The sequence below is a fragment of the Somniosus microcephalus genome, chromosome 12 (genome assembly GCF_052327205.1).
Source record: "Somniosus microcephalus isolate GS21.2 chromosome 12, FLI_Smic_1.0, whole genome shotgun sequence".
Lineage (NCBI taxonomy): Eukaryota > Metazoa > Chordata > Chondrichthyes > Squaliformes > Somniosidae > Somniosus > Somniosus microcephalus.
The window spans coordinates 75,772,404-75,790,207 of record NC_140998.1 but is presented as its reverse complement, the minus strand read 5'-3'; the positions used below and the strand labels follow the sequence as shown (position 1 = coordinate 75,790,207).

The following is a 17,804-nucleotide window of genomic DNA, read 5'->3' as shown; positions in this document are numbered from 1 at the left end:
TTTTAAAGACTTCAGTGACCTTGAACCAGTAAAATTTCAGAATAAGACGAATGGAATCACTCCAAGGCGATGGCTTTTGCTTTGCAATCCAGGACTGGCTTCCCTTATAGCTGAGGTATGTAGCGTACTGTCCAACAACTACGGGGGTAAAATTCAACTTCAACGGGGCACAAAAAGACGATAGCGGATTAGCCTCCCATTATACATCCCACCCAATTTTCCTTTCCACTGACTTTTGAATCAAATGGGGTATATAGTTGGCAGCCGATCTACTACCGCCCGTTTTGTAACCCCGCCGAAGTTGAATTTTACCCCTTATATGATCAATTTTGCCACTGTTTTTGCCGAGAATATGTTTCTCCACTCAGTATTTGCTCATTCACTGCATAATCAATAACCCTGTATGTGGCTTGGGTAGAAAATCATTCAACATAACATCTCAATGGGTACGGTAGCATAGTGGTTATGTTACTGAACTCGTAATCCAGAGGCCTGGACTAATAATCTAAGAAATATGCATTCATATCTTGCCATGGCAGCTTGAGAATTTGAACTCAGGAAATTAAAAAGCTGGCCAGCAAAAGTCACCATGAAGCTGTCAGATTGTCATATTAAACCCAATTGTGACTCCAGTCCCTCTGAAGTGACCTAGAAAGCCACTCAATTGAATCAAATTGCTAGAAAGGAAAACAATAAAAAATCTGGATGGACCACTCGACTGCGACCTAGGCATCAAATCAGGACATGACAAAGGCACACTCAACCCCGGTCAACCCTGCAAAGTCCTCCACATTAACATCTGGAAATTGGTGTCAAAGTTGGGAGAGCTGTCCCACAGACTAGTCAAGCAACAGCCTGACATAATCTTGCTCATTCATACCTACCAGCTAACATCCCAAACTCTTGTCGGCTGTGGCACAATTGGTAGCACACTCGCCTCTGAGTCAGAAGGTTGTGGGTTCAAGTCCCACTCCAGGAACTTGAGCACATAAATCTAGGCTGACACTCCAGTGCAGTTCTGAGGGAGCACTGCATTGTCAGAAGTGCCGTCTTTCGGATGAGACGTTAAACCGAGGTCCCGTCTGCTCTCTCAGGTGGACGTAAAAGATCCCAAGGCACTATTTCGAAGAAGAGCAGGGGAGTTATCCGCGGTGTCTTGGCCAATATTTATCCCTCAATCAACATAACAAAAACAGATTATCTGTTCAGTATCACATTGCTGTTTGTGGGAGCTTGCTGTGTGCAAATTGGCTGCCGTGTTTCCCACATTACAACAGTGACTACACTCCAAAAGTACTTAATCAGCTGTAAAGCGCTTTGAGACGTCCGGTAGTCATGAAAGGCGCTATATAAATGCAAGACTTTTTTTTTCCATCGGCATTCCTGGGTATCTCCTGTCCTGTGGCGTGGCCCTCAACATTGACTCTAGACCCATGGGCAAGGAATTCTGCTGATTACCACCTACCACCCTCCCTCAGCTGATGAATCAGTACTCCTTCATATTGAACACAACTTGGAGGAAGCACTAAGGGTAGCAAGGGTACTGAACATACTCTGGGTGGGAGACTTCAATGTCCATCATCAAGAGTGGCTAGGTAGTACCATCACTGACGGAGCTGGCCATGAGGTTACAGATTGTGGCTGGCCAGGTCCTGAAGCACATAGCTGCCAGTCTTGGCTTGAGGCACATGGTGAGAGAACCAACACGAGGGAATAACCTATTTGACCTCGTCCAATCTGGTCAACTGTGGCTCAGTTGGTAACACCCTCACCTCTGAGTCAGAAGGTTGTGGGTTCAAGTTCAACTCCAGAGACTTCAGCACAAAAATCTAGGCTGACACTCCAGTGCAGTACTGAGGGAATGCTGCACTGTTGGAGGTGCCGTCTTTCGGATGAGACGTTAAACCAAGGCCCTGTCTGCTCTCTCAGGTGGATGTAAAAGAGCCTATGGCGCTATTTCGAAGAAGAGCAGGGGAGTTACCCCCAGTGTCCTAGCCAATATTTATCCCTCAAACAACATAACAAAAATAGATTATCTGGTCATTATCACATTGCTGTTTGTGTGAGCTTGCTGTGTGCAAATTGGCTGCCGCGTTTCCTACATTACAACAGTGACTACACTTCCAAAAAAAAACTTCCTTACTTCCTCCCTCCCTCCTTCCCTCCCTCCCTCCCACAGGTGCATATGTCCATGACAGCATTGGTAGTGGTGACCACCACATAGTCCTTCTGAGACCCAGTCTCATCTTCAGACTGATAACACCCTCCATTGTATTGTGTGGCACTATTACCATGCTAAGTGGGATACACTAAGAACCGATCTGGCACTCCAAACTGGGTGCTGTGGGTCATCATCATCAGCATACCACCACAATTTGTAACCTCATGGCCTGGCTTATCCCTCACTCCTCCATCACCGTCAAGCAGATGACCAACCCTGGTTCAATGAGATGTGTAGAAAAGCATTTCAAGAGCAGCACCAGGCGTACCTGAAAATGATGTACCAATCTGCTGAAGGTACAACACAAGGTAACATGCATGTTAAATAGCAAAAGCAGTATGGTATAGACAGCTGAGCAATCTCACAACCAATGGATCAAAGCTCTACAGCCCTGCCAAATCCAGTCATCAATGTTGGTGGACAATTAAACTACTAATGGGAGGAGGAGGCTCCATGAACATCTACAGTCAACTAATGAAGTCTCAGATACAGCTGTCGATCAAACCCACTGCCCCAGGTTTGACCAGATTCTTTGATCAGTGTCAGGTTGGCTTGGGTCTACCTCTGTAGACATGTCTGAACAAGAGATCCTAATACAGTACTGTACAGAGAACTGCAATTCACTTATCAGTATTAAACAGATAGCCCAATCTTTGGCAATGACAAGAAAGCCTGTGATTATGGCTCCATCCATTTAAACAATTAAGACCCTATTGTGCTTTCCCTAATATTTTGCACCTTGTAAAGTCTACTATGGCCAGTCTGTTTAGTCTCTGAGTTTTTGCCTTTTCCTTTGAAAAACACCCGTCCCTGTGGAATTTAATCACTCGTATGCTGTTTTAATAATAAGCTATACAAGTTAAGAATTCATCACAGACAAAAGTCAATTCTTTGTCACAGTTATGATAAGGTAAACAGTGATAGATTCTTTCCACAGATCACTAAGACAGCAACAAGAGGACACAAAAACCACAAAAAGAATTAAGTGGGAGGCTAGAACACAGAGGGTGATTAGAAGTTGAAATGTTGTGCCACAAATCATTGTTGAGGAAGAATCAACATCTTTTAATAGTGTATTAAATTATTGCTTGAAAACGAGGAATATTAAAGGATTAGACTTGGTAACTCATGAAGAAAAGCATTGACACAGACTTGTTGGGCCAAATAGCCTGTTTCTATGCTATAACATTCTATGATTCCAAATCTTTGACAAGAGTTAGAAACCTAGAAGATAGGAGCAGGAGTAGGCCATTCGGCCCCTCGAGCCTGTTCCGCCATTTAATGAGATCATGGCTGATCATCCAAATTCAGTACCCTGTCCCTGCTTTCTCCCCATATCCCTTGATCCCTTTAGCCTTAAGAAATATATCTAACGAATTGGCCTCAACTGCCTTCTGTGTTAGAGAATTCCACAGGTTCACCACTCTCTGGGTGAAGAAATTCCTCCTCATCTCAGTCCTAAATGGCTTACCCCTTATCCTTAGACTGTGACCCCTGGTTCTGGACTCCCCCGCCATCGGGAACATCCTTCCTGCATCTAGTCTGCTTGTCCTGTTAGAATTTTATAAGTTTCAATGAGATCCCTGTCATTCTTCTAAACTCTAGTGAATACAAGCCCAATCGACCCAATCTTTCTTCATACGTCATTCCTGCCATCCCAGGTATCAGTCTGGTGAATCTTTGCTGCACTCCCTCCATGGCAAGAACATCCTCAGATAAGGCGACCAAAACTGCACACAATACTCAAGGTGTGGTCTCACCAAGGCCCTGTACAACTGCAGCAAGACATGCTTGCTCCTGTACTCGAATCCTCTCGCTATGAAGGCCAACATACCATTTGCCTTCTTAACCGCCTGCTGCACCTGCATGCTTACCTTCAGCGACTGGTGCACAAGGACACCCAGGTCTCGTTGCACTTCCCCTTTTCCCAATCTATTGCCGTTCAGATAATAATCTGCCTTCCTGTTTTTGCCACCAAAGTGGATAACCTCGCATTTATCCACATTATACTGCATCTGCCCAATCACCCAACCTGTCCAAATCATACTGGAGTTTCTCTGCATACTCCTCACAGCACACACGCTCACCCAGCTTTGTGTCATCTGCAAACTTGGAGATATTACATCTAGTTCCCTCGTCTAGATCATTAATATATATTGTGAGTAACTGGGGTCCTAGCACCGATACCTGTGGTACCCCACTAGTCACTGCCTGCCACTCGGAAAAAGACCCGTTTATTCCAACTCTTTGCTTCCTGTCTGCCAACCAGTTCTCTATCCAAGTCAGTACCTTACCCCCAATCTCATGTGCTTTAACTTTGCATGCTAATCTCTTTTATGCGGGACCTTATCGAAAGTCCAAATATACCACATCCACTGGTTCTCCCTTATCTATTCTACCAGTTACATCCTCAAAAAATTTCAGTAGATTAGTCAAGCATGATTTACCTTTTGTAAATCCATGTTGACTTTGTCCGATCCTGTCACTGTTTTCCAAGTGCTCTGCTATTACATCTTTTATAATTAACTCTAGCATTTTCCCCACTACCGATGTCCGGCTTACCGGTCTATAATTTCCCGTTTTCTCTCTACCACCTTTTTTAAATAGTGGGGTTACATAAGCTACCCTCCAATCCATGGGAACTGTTCCAGAGTCTATAGAATTGTGGAAGATGACCAGCAATGCATCTACTATTTCTAGGGCCACTTCCTTAAGTACCCTAGGATGTAGATTATCAGGCCCTGAGGATTTATCGGCCTTCAATCCTGTCAATTTCCTTAACACTATTTCCCTACAAATACTGATTTCACTCAGTTCCTCCCTCTCATTAGACCCTATGTTCACCGAAACTCTGGGAGGTTCTTTGTGTCTTCATTTGTGAAGACAGAACCAAAGTATGTATTTAATTGGTCTGCCATTTCTTTGTTCCCCATTATAAATTCCCCTGATTCTGACTGCAAGGGACCTGTTGGCTGTGTATTGGTTTTCACTGTGCTGATAAGCACCTCAGACTGGCACTGGTCAGACATGATAGCATTGAATCCGAAGTCTACCATCAGTAACTGAAAGCACTTCCTGTATCATACATTGCAAAAGTATATGCTCCAGTTAACAGGAATTGGTGTTAATCACCACAGTCTGGCATTGCTTGTTTACCAACCTATCCTCCTGTACATGGTCAGCACAGGTGAAGTCCCAATCCAGCACCAACCTGTGCCAAGGCATTGGTACAGGATTGTGTTAAAAGCAGTGATGAATACATTGCATTCATAGGCCTCAACTGTACATCCATTCATTTAAGAACACAAGAAATAAGAGCAGGAGTCAGGCATAGAAATCAGGCAGGGGGATTGTGATATACTTGAACAAATTAGCATTGAGAGGGAGGAGGTACTGGTGGTTTTAGCGGGCTTAAAAATGGATAAAACCCCAGGCCCAGACAAGATGTATGAGGCTGTTGTGTGAGGCAAGGGAGGAGATTGCAGGGGCTCTGACACAAATTTTCAGAACCTCTCTGGCCACAGGGGAGGGGCCAGAGGACTGGAGGACAGCTAACGTAGTACCATTATTCAAGAAGGGTAGTAGGGATAAACCAGGGAATTACAGGCCAGTGAGCCTAACATCAGTGGTAGGGAAATTATTGGAAAAAATTCTGAGGGACAGAATTAGTCTCCACTTGGAGAGGCAAGGATTAATCAAGGATAGTCAGCATGGCTTTGTCAGGGGGAGATCATGTCTAACCAATTTGATTGAATTTTTCGAGGGGGTGACTAGGTGTGTGGATGAGGGTAGTGCAGTTGATGTAGTCTACATGGACTTCAGTAAGGCTTTCGACAAAATCTCACATGGGAAACTGGTCAAGAAGGTAAGAGCCCATGGGATCCAGGGCAATTTGGCACATTGGATCCAAAATTGGCTTAGTGGCAGGAGGCAGAGGGTGATGGTCGAATGTTGTTTTTGTGACTGGAAGCCTGTGTCCAGTGGTGTACCACAGGGATCGGTGCTGGGTCCCTTGCTGTTTGTAATGTACATTAATGATTTAGACATGAATGTAGGAGGTATGATCAGTAAGTTTGCAGATGACATGAAAATTGGTGGAGTGGTAAATCTTCTCTTCTTTTTAAACAGTCCCTCGGAACCGAGAATGACTTGCTTCCACATTAAAAATGAGTTCACAGGTGACTGATGAGTCTAATGCGGGACCTACAGTCTCTGTCACAGGTGGGGCAGACAGTGGTTGAAGGGGCGGGTGGGTGGGGTGCTTGGGTTGACGTGCGCTCCTTGCGCTGCCTGCGCTTGGCTTCCGCTTGCTCCCGGCGAAGAGACTCGAGGTGTTTGGCGCCTTCTCGGATGCTTCTCCTCCACATTGTGTGGTCTTGGGCCAGGGATTCCCAGGTGTCGATGGGGATGTTACACTTTTTCAAGGAGGCTTTGAGGGTGTCCTTGAAGCGTTTACTCTGCCCATCTGGGGCTCTCTTGCCGTGCCGGAGCTCCGAGTAGAGCGCTTGTTTTGGGAGTCTCATATCGGGCATGCAGACAATGTGACCCGTCCATCGGAGCTGATTGAGCGTGGTCAAAGCTTCAATGCTGGGGATGTTGACCTCAGCAAGAACACTGACGTTGGTGCGCCTATCCTGCCAATGGATTTGCAGGATCTTGCGGAGGCAGCATTGGTGGTACCTCTCCAGTGCTTTGAGGTGCCTGCTGTACATGGTCCATGTTTCTGAGGCATACAGCAGGGCGGGTATCAACTGCTGCTCTGTAGACCATGAGCTTAGTGCCGGGTTTGAGGTCCTGGTCTTCAAACACGCTTCTTCAGGCGACTGAAGGCTGCACTGGCACACTGAAGGTGGTGTTGGACTTCGTTGTCGACATCTGCCCTTGTTGACAGTAGGCTCCCGAGGTATGGAAAGTGGTCCACGTTGTCCAAGGCCTTGTCGTGGATTTTGATAATCGTGGGGCAGTACTGTGTGGCGGGGGCAGGTTGGTAGAGGACCTTTGTCTTACGGATGTTTAGTGTAAGGCCCATGCTCTCGTACGTTTCGGTGAAGGTGTTGACGATGGTTTGGAGTTCGACCTCCGAGTGAGCGCAGACGCAAGCATCGTCTGCATACTGTAATTCGACGACAGAGGATAGGACGACCTTGGATCTGGACTGGAGGCGACGGAGGTTGAACAGTTTCCCATTTGTTCTGTAAATTAGCTCCACTCCAGTGGGGAGCTTACTGAGGGTGAGATGGAGCATTGCAGCAAGGAAGATCGAGAAGAGCGTTGGTGCAATGATACAGCCTTCATACGTGAATTGGGTCTGTGGCGGAACCGTTGGTCAGGATCACGGCTTGCATGTCGTCGTGAAGCAGGCGGAGGATGATGACAAACTTTTGAGGACACCAAATTTGAGGAGGACACTCCATAATCCCTCACGGTTGACAGTGTCGAAGGCCTTTGTGAGATCAAAGAAGGCCATGTCCAGCGGTTGGTGCTGTTCCCTGCATTTCTCTTGTAATTGACGTGCGGTGAAGATCACGTCCATTGTGCCCCTTAGTGGGCAGAATCCACATTGCGACTCTGGGAGGAGCTCTTTGGCCACTGGGAGGAGGCGATTGAGGAGGAATAGTGAGGAGGGAAACCTCAGGCTACAGGACGATATAGACGGGTTGGTCAGATGGGCAGAACAGTGGCAAATGGAATTTAACCCTGAAAAGTGTGAGGTGATGCATTTTGGGAGGGCTAACAAGGCAAGGGAATACACAATGAATGGTAGGACCCTAGGAAGGACAGGGGATCAGAGGGACCTTGGTGTGCATGTACATAGATCTGTGAAGGCAGCAGGACAGGTAGATAAGGTGGTTAAGAAGGCATATGGGATACTTGCCTACATTAGCCGAGGCATAGAATATGAGAGCAGGGAGGTTATGATGGCGCTGTACAAAACACTAGTTAGGCCACAGCTGGAATACTGTGTGCAGTTCTGGTCGCCACACTACAGGAAAGATGTGATTGCATTAGAGAGGGTGCAGAGGAGATTCACCAAGATGTTACCTGGGCTGGAGCGTTTCAGCTATAAAGAGAGACTGGACAGGCTGGGGTTATTTTCCTTAGCGCAGAGAAGGCTGAGGGGGAACCTGATTGAGGTGTACAAAATTATGAGGGGCATAGATAGGGTAGATAGAAAGAAACTTTTCCCCTTAGTAGAGGGGTCAGTAACCAGGGGGCATAGTTTCAAGGTAAGGGGCAGGAGGTTTAGAGGGGATTTGAGGAAAAACTTTTTCACCCAGAGGGTGGTTGGAATCTGGAACTCACTGCCTGAAAGGGTGATAGAGGCAGGAACCCTCACAACATTCAATAAGCATTTAGATGAGCACTTGAAACGCCATAGCATACAAGGCTACGGACCAAATGCTGGAAAATGGGATTAGAATAGATAGGGCTTGATGGCCGGCGCAGACACGATGGGCCGAAGGGCCTCTTTCTGTGCTGTATAACTCTATGACTCTATGAGTAGGCCATTTGGTCCTTCGAGCCTGCTCCGCCATTCAATAAGATCATGGCTGATCTTCTACCCCATCTCCACTTCCCTGAACTATCCCCATATCCCTTGATTCCCTTAATATTCAAAAATCTATCGATCTCTGTCTTGAATATACTCAACGGCTGAGCCTCCACAGCCCTCTGGAGTAGGGAATTCCAAAGATTCACCACCCTCTGAGTGAAGAAATTTCTCCTCATCTCAGTCCTAAATGGCCGACCCCTTATTCTGAAACTGTGACCCATGGTTCTAGACTCCCCAGCCAGGAGTCTGTTGGAAATGTGTGGGACACCAGCAGCATTGGAGGATTCAGACATTTAATTCGGCCTCTCTTTGTTGAGTGGAGTCCACAATGCTGGACAGAGTTCAGCATTCTTGACTCGACATTTCTCTACAGCTTGGTCTCCCATAGTCTTTTGTCTTTTATGTAGAATAGACTAAAGCAATGTCAGCACTTTTTTGTTTGTAGCCCAAAAGCTAGAGGAAAAAGCCAGGTCAAACAGATTTAAGCTAAGTTTGCTGATGGAGCATAGTGATCAAGTGTGATCATCTTGGTGGTAGAGAACCTATGGGCTGAGTGAGGGGGAGTTCTATTAGATCCTTTTCCACTTTGTGGCCATCTTTATAACAAGAGCCCTTGAAAGTATATGGAACACCGCTTCTTAGAGTAACCCACATATCCCCACCAAACATTATTGCATGGACTTGACCTGATTTTGACAGGTCAATGCTAGTACCTGTAGTCTCTTCTCCCCCACAAGGGACTCTTCTTCCTCCACCTAATTCACTACTTGTTCAGTCATGTGCAAAATGTGGAGGTTGCCAAAAATCAACAAAGAAAGATTATCTACTTTGTAGGAAGATCTTCAATCTTCAAATCAAAGGTGTCCTCCATATGCTGAATTCCCATCAAACTACATTCTCAAGCCCTTGTAGGGAGAAGCTCAGGACAACGCATAGCCATGATTTTCTGCAGCTTGAAGGGTCAAAATGAACTGAAGCCTCCGAGTAGGTGGCACAACTTTTTTTATGGGGAGTGGATGGCATAACATAAAAATCATCTTAAATGGATATTGGGAGTGACTTTGCATTGTAGAATGGCATCAAGCAGCTTCACTCATGCAGTGCGGTAGGTGCTTTTATTTTAAAGAATAAAGATCCACTGTACATAATTTTTCTTTTTGGGAACCATGTTGCCAGCAAAATGTTATTTTTAAAGATTATTATATATGCGTTTTGATATAGAGTTTGGGGTTAGTGGTTGTCTGGAATTGTGACCATGATCACACTTGAAAACCTAAATTAAACAACTTGTTTCACAGAAATAACTGGAATTTAAAACTCAGGAACTAGATTCTTGTTTTTCTGATGTGTATTTGTAGCTTTGTATAAAAACATTTGAGCCATATCCTGTCCTCTGATATAATTTTGTGTGTGTGCTGCTTCAACCAGGACTACATCATAATAGTGCAGTTTAAAGCAAACAAACCACTTTGGAAAAATTGTATTGTGGCTTTGTTGGAAATGTAAAGAAAATGTGAATGTATTGTAACCTTAGAAACAAGATAACATACTTTAATGTCTTATAGAAAATAGGAGGGGACTATATTAAAGAACTGAGCCAGTTGCAGAAGCTGCATGCCTTTGTGAATAATGATCAATTCATTCGTGATATTGCATCGGTGAAACAGGTATAGTATTTTAAATGATGTAAATTCTGCATTCTGTAAAACTAGTGTGTACAGAAATGGTTTTCATTTTTTTTCTCCTACTGTGTCAACAGGAGAATAAAATCAAACTTGCTACTTTGCTCAAAAAAGAGTATGGGATCCAGATCAACATATCTTCTATATTTGATGTGCACGTGAAACGAATCCATGAGTACAAACGGCAGCTCATGAATTGCCTTTACATCATTGTTATGTACAACCGTAAGTCCCAATTCACTAAACCCAGTTTATTTTTTATGCTGTGTATTTTTATTGTTGTGATATCAGTTGCAGATTCCAGTGCTGTAGAAACCACATTGTTTATATTGCACTGTTTCCACAAGCAGGTTCATTCATGCTTGGAAATATCCTTATTTTTATCTACATGTAATTGTGAAGAGAGTATCCTTCTTCATTTAAGCACCTTCCACACACCACAGGAAAGTCTAGCTTGATTAGTTCTGTTAAAACTATGGGGTGGAAATTAAATCTCGTTTCCCCCATTTTTCAGGGTGCAAACTGGGTGCAAAACATTCCAATTTCTAACGTAGATCGCACACGACTGAAATGCACCAGAAGTGCATCAGTTGCCATATTGGTTGCATATGCACAGGCATTATAGTATAATATGCATAATGTTATTTTCTCAGACCTGTAGTACCAGGCATATATATTTTGAATGGAAACTTAAATCCTTTCAACCTATCCTTGTGTTGTATACTGAAAGTAACTGGCGTTTGCATGTACAGTTCTTGAATTTAACTGTGACGTGTTTCATTGTTAACACTGGTTTACATTTTGTGTAAGGAATTAGAAACGAACCGAACAAGAAATTTGTTCCAAGAACTGTTATGATAGGCGGAAAGGTAAGATTTATTTTCTTTTTTGTTTTTCTGCATCATTCCATTATCACACACAACCGAAACGCACCCCCACCACCCCCCCCCCCCACCTCCCACCAAACCGAGCAGTGACTTAGGTTGTGCACAGTACATTGCCCAGATAGCCGTTCTTCTTGGCAAGCTACACCAGAGATTTGAGTGCCTCTTGAATGACACTTCTGTGCACTACTGAAGAAGTGCTGCACTGTCGTAGATGCCTTATTTCAGATGAGTTATTAAACCAAGTAGGACATAAAGACATAAAACAACTATTGAAAAAGAGCAGTGTCCTAGCCAACATTTATCCCTAAACCAACCTCACTATCATTTATCTCAATGCTGTTTTTGGGGCCACGCTGTGCGCAAATTGGCTGCCGTTTCTTTTCATTCATGGGATGTGGGTGTTGCTGGCATGGGCCAGCATTTATTGCCCATCTCTAATTGCACTTGAGAAGGTAGTGGTGAGCCATCTTCTGGAACCGCTGCCGTCCATGAGGTGAAGGTACTCCCACAGTGCTGTTAGGAATTCTTATTGTTTTTCCTAGCGGTTCGATACACCTGAGTGGCTTGCTAGTCCATTCCAGAGGGCAGTTAAGAGTCAACCACATATGGTTGTACATAACACCTGGAGTCACATATAGGCCATACTTCCTTCCCTAAAGGAACATTGGTGAACCAGATAGGTTTTTACGGTAGTTTTGTGATGTTCATTACTGATGCGTTTTATTCCAGATTATTTAATTAACTGAATTTAAATTCCACAGCTGCCGTGGTGGGATTTGAACTCATATCTCCGGGCCTCTGGGTTACTAGTCCAGTAATATAACTACTGTTTCCCTACAGAACAACGGTGATTACCCTTCAAAAGTACTTCATTGGCTGTGAAGTGCTTTGGGATGTCCTGCGGACATAAAAGGCACAATGTAAATGCAAATTCTGTCTTTTCTTTATTCTTCTATGGTAGGCAACAGAGATCAGCTCAATTCCATTCCCACCCAACATCCAGAAAGGTGCACGTCCCAACAAATGTCACTGGATAGCAATCAGGAGCAAGAACCCTGCTGATGTTCCCCTCCCCAACCCAGAATATCAGAAGTACTAAGGACAGTTGTTGTGACACCTGGCTGAGATCAGACATGGCTTGTTCCTGATATGTATGACTCAGTTGTACACTAGTATTTAAAATTCATTGAATTTAAAATTGAGTGAAGGTAAAATTATTATCAGATAGTTCATAGAGTCATAGAGTAATACAGCACGGATAGAGGCCCTTCGGCCCATCGTGTCCGCGCCGGCCATCAAGCCCTGTCTAATCTAATCCCATATTCCAGCATTTGGTCCGTAGCCTTGTATGCTATGGCATTTCAAGTGCTCATCCAAATGCTTCTTAAATGTTGTGAGGGTTTCTGCCTCCACAACCCTTTCAGGCAGTGAGTTCCAGACTCCAACCACCCTCTGGGTGAAAAAGTTCTTTCTCAAATCCCCTCTAAACCTCCCACCCTTTACCTTGAATCTATGCCCCCTAGCTATTGACCCCTCTACTGAGGGAAAAAGCTCCTCAGCATCCATCCTATCTATGCCCCTCATAATTTTGTACACCTCAATCATGTCCCCCCTCAGCCTCCTCTGCTCCAAGGAAAACAAACCCAATCTGCCCAGTCTCTCTTCATAGCTGAAGCGCTCCAGCCCTGGTACCATCCTGGTGAACCTCCTCTGCACCCTCTCTAACGCGATCACATCCTTCCTGTAGTGTGGCGACCAGAACTGCACACAGTATTCCAGCTGTGGCCTAACCAGTGTTTTATACAGCTCCATCATAACCTCCTTGCTCTTATATTCAATGCCTCGGCTAATGAAGGCAAGTATCCCATATGCCTTTTTTACCACCTTATCCACCTGTTCCGCCGCCTTCAGGGATCTGTGTACTTGCACACCCAGATCCCTCTGACCCTCCGTCTTGCCTAGGGTCTTTCCATTCATTGTGTATTCCCTTGCCTTGTTAGTCCCCCCAAAGTGCATCACCTCGCACTTTTCCGGGTTAAATTCCATTTGCCACTGTTCCGCCCATCTGACCAACCCATCTATATCGTCCTGCAGACTGAGGCTACCCTCCTCGCTATTTACCACCCTACCAATTTTTGTATCATCTGCGAACTTACTGATCATACCTTTTACATTCATATCCAAGTCATTAATGTAGACCACAAACAGCAAGGGACCCAGCACCGATCCCTGTGGTACCCCACTGGCCACAGGCTTCCAGTCACAAAAACAACCTTCGACCATCACCCTCTGCCTTCTGCCACTAAGCCAGTTTTGTATCCAATGTGCCAAGGCACCCTGGATTCCATGGGCTCTTACCTCCTTGACCAGTCTCCTGTGCGGGACTTTATCGAAGGCCTTACTGAAATCCATGTATACCACATCCACTGCGTTACCCTCATCCACACACCTAGTCACCCCCTCAAAAAATTCAATCAAATTAGTCAGACATGATCTTCCCTTGACAAAGCCATGTTGACTATCCCTGATTAATCCTTGCCTCTCCAAGTGGAGACAAATTTTGTCCCTCAGAATTTTTTCCAATAATTTTCCTACCACTGATGTTAGGCTCACTGGCCTGTAGTTCCCCGGTTTTTCCCTACTACCCTTCTTGAATAATGGTACTACATTAGCGGTTCTCCAGTCCTCTGGCACATCCCCTGTGGCCAGAGAGGTCCTGAATATATGTGTTAGAGCCCCCGCAATCTCTTCCTTTGCCTCACACAGCAGCCTGGGATACATTTCATCCGGGCCTGGGGATTTATCCATTTTTAGGCCAGCTAAAACCGCCAATACCTCCTCCCTCTCGATGTTAATATGTTCGAGCATATCACAGTCCCCCCGCCCTATTTCTATGTCTACATCGTCCTTCTCCATAGTGAAAACAGATGCAAAAAATAGTTGGAGAAGCTTACTGCAGAAAATGCATATTCTTCTTTAAACATCTTCTACAAAGTGTAGTTTAATTGGTTCTGGGAAAACCGCATGTCTAGCATGCCCATAAAACATCATCATAGTATCGCATAGAGGTGCTAACATTTCTTTTGGAATTAACACCCATTTTGGGGTGGTAAACAGATAAAATGTGTTCTTTAGGGCTGCCATCACAAATCCCCACACAAAATAAAATGCACCTACATTCCCCTCCCAAAAATGTCAGTTTTTATTAAGGCCTGCCAGAAGCCCTCTCCACCACATTTAACCCCTTCATTTCAGTCCCAAACCCATCTTAATTAATTACACCACTTTATTTTCTGCAAGGTATCCCTAAAGCGGTTACCACACCAAGGAGGTTGTTTTGTGTGCTGAAGGTTGGTGTTTCTTTGCCTATAGATTCTGTGTAATTCTATGCATAGCAATCGTTTTAATACTTTTACTCAGCCCTGCTCAAAGTACTGCTTTGGACTCTAGACAAGAGGAGGAGGATGATGACATGGAAGATGTTGGAAGCTCTTAGAGCCAGACATCACTGCAGGTACCTCTTCCTTCTTAGGCACCAGGAAAACCATCCCAGCCATCCATCATTCAACCTCATCTCACTTAGGGAGTACATCATAGGAGTAGTAGCTTAAAACTAGAGTAAGTAAGGGGAGTCATTATGTTATAAAGGAACAATTGATTTTATTGGCACTCCCTGGAGAATGCTGTTGTTTTAAATTAAGACAAATCAATTCTTTGTATGCTTTCAACTTTTGGAAATTGGCTGATGTGTTAAGAAGGAACTTGGCAGAAGTCTTGAAAACTGAGGGACTTTGTGTGTGTGGGACGGGAAGATGCATGTAGGTGTATAGTGACTTTATTTGATGAGCCAACCTTTATTTGTTGAAAGTTCTGGGCTATGAGTTGTGCTTTCCTTACTCTGGCAGCTGACTGCTGACTCATCTGATCCACTTACTCTTCTTGTGCACCTCTTCGTGTAGTGAGGATGCTTAAGTAAAACATTCTAGTCTGTAGACCCTGATGAGTGAGTATCTAAGTGTAGGGAAGAGGTACCCATGATGATGCCTGACTCTTAATTTCTGGGCACCGCATCTCAGGAAGGATATATTAGCTTTGCAGCAGGTGCAGTGCAGATTCACCAGAATGATACCAGGGCGAGAGGGTTAAATTATGAGGAAAGGTTGCATAGACTAGGCTTGTATTCCCTTGCGTATAGAAGATTAAGGGGTGATCTAATTGAGGTGTTTAAGATGATTAAAGGAAATCATAGGGTAGATAGAGAGAAACTATTTCCTCTGGTGGGACTGACCAGAACAAGGGGATGTAACCTTAAAATTAGAGCTAGGCCGTTCAGGGGTGATATCAGGAAGCACATCTTTACTCAAAGGGTAGTGGAAACCTGGAACTCTCTCCCCCAAAAAAGCCGTTGAGGCTAGGTCAATTGATAATTTCAAAACTGAGAGGGATAGATTTTTGTTAAGCAAGGGCATTAAGGGACATGTAACCAAGGCGGGTAGATAGAGTTGATACATATCAGCCATGATCTAATTGAATGGCTTGAGGGGCTAAATGGCCTACTCCTGTTCTGATGTTTCTGAGAGCATCCAACCTAGTCTCTTTCAAGTCTTCTTCCTCCTCTTCTTAACATTAAAATAAAGGTATTCCCATTGAGAAATTCATATGTAGAGCGCTAAACAGTACTTTGAGCAGAGCTGAGTGAAAGTAGCAGCAAAAGACCTGCCTCAACCTCAAAGTACGAGAATGATTGCTATGCAGGTAAAGAAACACTAACCTTCAGTAGCAGCACAGAAAATGGCCTGCCAGTGTAGTATCTGCCTCAGGGATACCTGTAGCAACTTTTACCACTACTTGAATTGTTTGGACCTGAAATGGAGGGAAATGGAGTGGAGGGATTAGCCGCACCCCATTGACACCATTTAAATATAACAGAATGGGTTTGTGGTGGGCCGTAAAAGGAACTGTCAGTTTTCAGGTGCAGCTTTATTGTGGTGATAGCCTTTAAGAATGCATTTCTTCTGTTTACTGCTCTAAATCCATGCCAAAGCGGGCAGTAATTCAAAGGAAAATCCAGGCCTATGGCTCTTTGAGCCAGTGTGATATCATGACATTGCATAAGTAATACTTTCCACTACTATACACTATATAAAGAATACATAGCACTGGTTTCTTTTTTTTAATTACTATGAATCATTCACACATTTTGGTCCTGAAAAATTATATTTTCAGTAAGAGATTTAAGCACTGCATTGACTGTAGCTCATGTTTATTATATTTGTTGTCAAAATATCTGCCTCTGATTTTCAACCCATACATGTCAGTATGTTCAGTGGATTTTGGCCATAATAGAAAAGAAAATCCAACGCTTGTTCCACGATGGTCAGCACTGGCAGTTGTATAATTAGCGCTGCCCAATCCTGCTTCTATTTCCATCTTCTCTAAGACCATTGCACAAAATTGGCACCAAGCCATTTCGTGTTGAAGATCCAGAGGCCATCTAAGCATCACAAGCATTCAAAAGTCCATGATTACAAGTTTGGCATCAGTATAGTGACTCTGTACCATACAATGGGTAGGTCTGACACTGGCCAGAACCAATGACTTCCATGCAATAGAGAGGAGTTGTCACTGAGTTATATGTTCTGGTCACAGCCTTAGCAGTGTCAAGGTACCTATCCTGGTCCACCCCTATATGGGGATATGCTGGCATTGTTCAGTACCATGACTTTTAAGAGGAAGAATCCTGCCTTAGTATTGTCTCACACTGAGGCAACTTCCTTGCCCACTGCAGGGAATGGGTTGGCCCAACACAGAAGAGACCTCTATCTACCTCAGTTAGTTCCATCCTATTCTCAGGGCTCAAATCATTACCCTATAATCTTCCCTACTGAACAGCGATGTTCAGGGAGTTTGAAGTCTTTGTTGCTTGTTTGTTGCAGATTTTAATCTCTCCCTTGGTTCGTTCATTGCGGCTCCTGATAAATGTTACATTATTAAGGGCTTCCACACCCAGGAAAGCAAGATTTCTCCCTTGGCATCCCTTCCTGAGTGGCAAGGGCTTATGCCTCATCACCCTCACTGTATCGAAGCAAGATTTCATTGTATCACTGATTTATGAACCTGCAGCGTCCATTAACAGTCTCAAATCTGTAGCTCTTTACTGTACAACCTATTAGCCAGCTTGAAGTAATTGTTCTGTCCACCATTTTCTTAGTGGCCACTAGGAGTAATGAGTGTAACTAGGAAGAGGAAGAGCCTTTCTCCCCCTATGGCTATCACTGAGCAACCATTGGATCAGTTGCTTTACTTTTTGGCGTCTTCAGTTCCAGAATGCTCCTAGGCCAGATTTGTATCTTTTTCTCCAGTTATTTTTGTGACAATCCAACATCTCAGTGTTTGATTTATTTTCATTCCAAACTATGGAACTGTACCATACATAAACTAGTTTTGTGTCATGGAGATAT

The 17,804-nt window shown here is 44.2% G+C and overlaps 1 protein-coding gene across 1 annotated transcript in view; it reads left to right on the top strand.

Annotated features, from left to right (window-relative positions):
- pygl (phosphorylase, glycogen, liver) overlaps positions 1-17,804 on the top strand; it is a 228,092-nt gene that overhangs the window by 171,976 nt on the left and 38,312 nt on the right. The window contains exons 12-15 of the mRNA XM_086003162.1: positions 1-115; positions 10,340-10,441; positions 10,534-10,681; positions 11,267-11,325. Of these exons, the coding sequence (XP_085859288.1) occupies positions 1-115; positions 10,340-10,441; positions 10,534-10,681; positions 11,267-11,325 (424 nt within the window). The remainder of the gene's footprint in view (positions 116-10,339; positions 10,442-10,533; positions 10,682-11,266; positions 11,326-17,804) is intronic.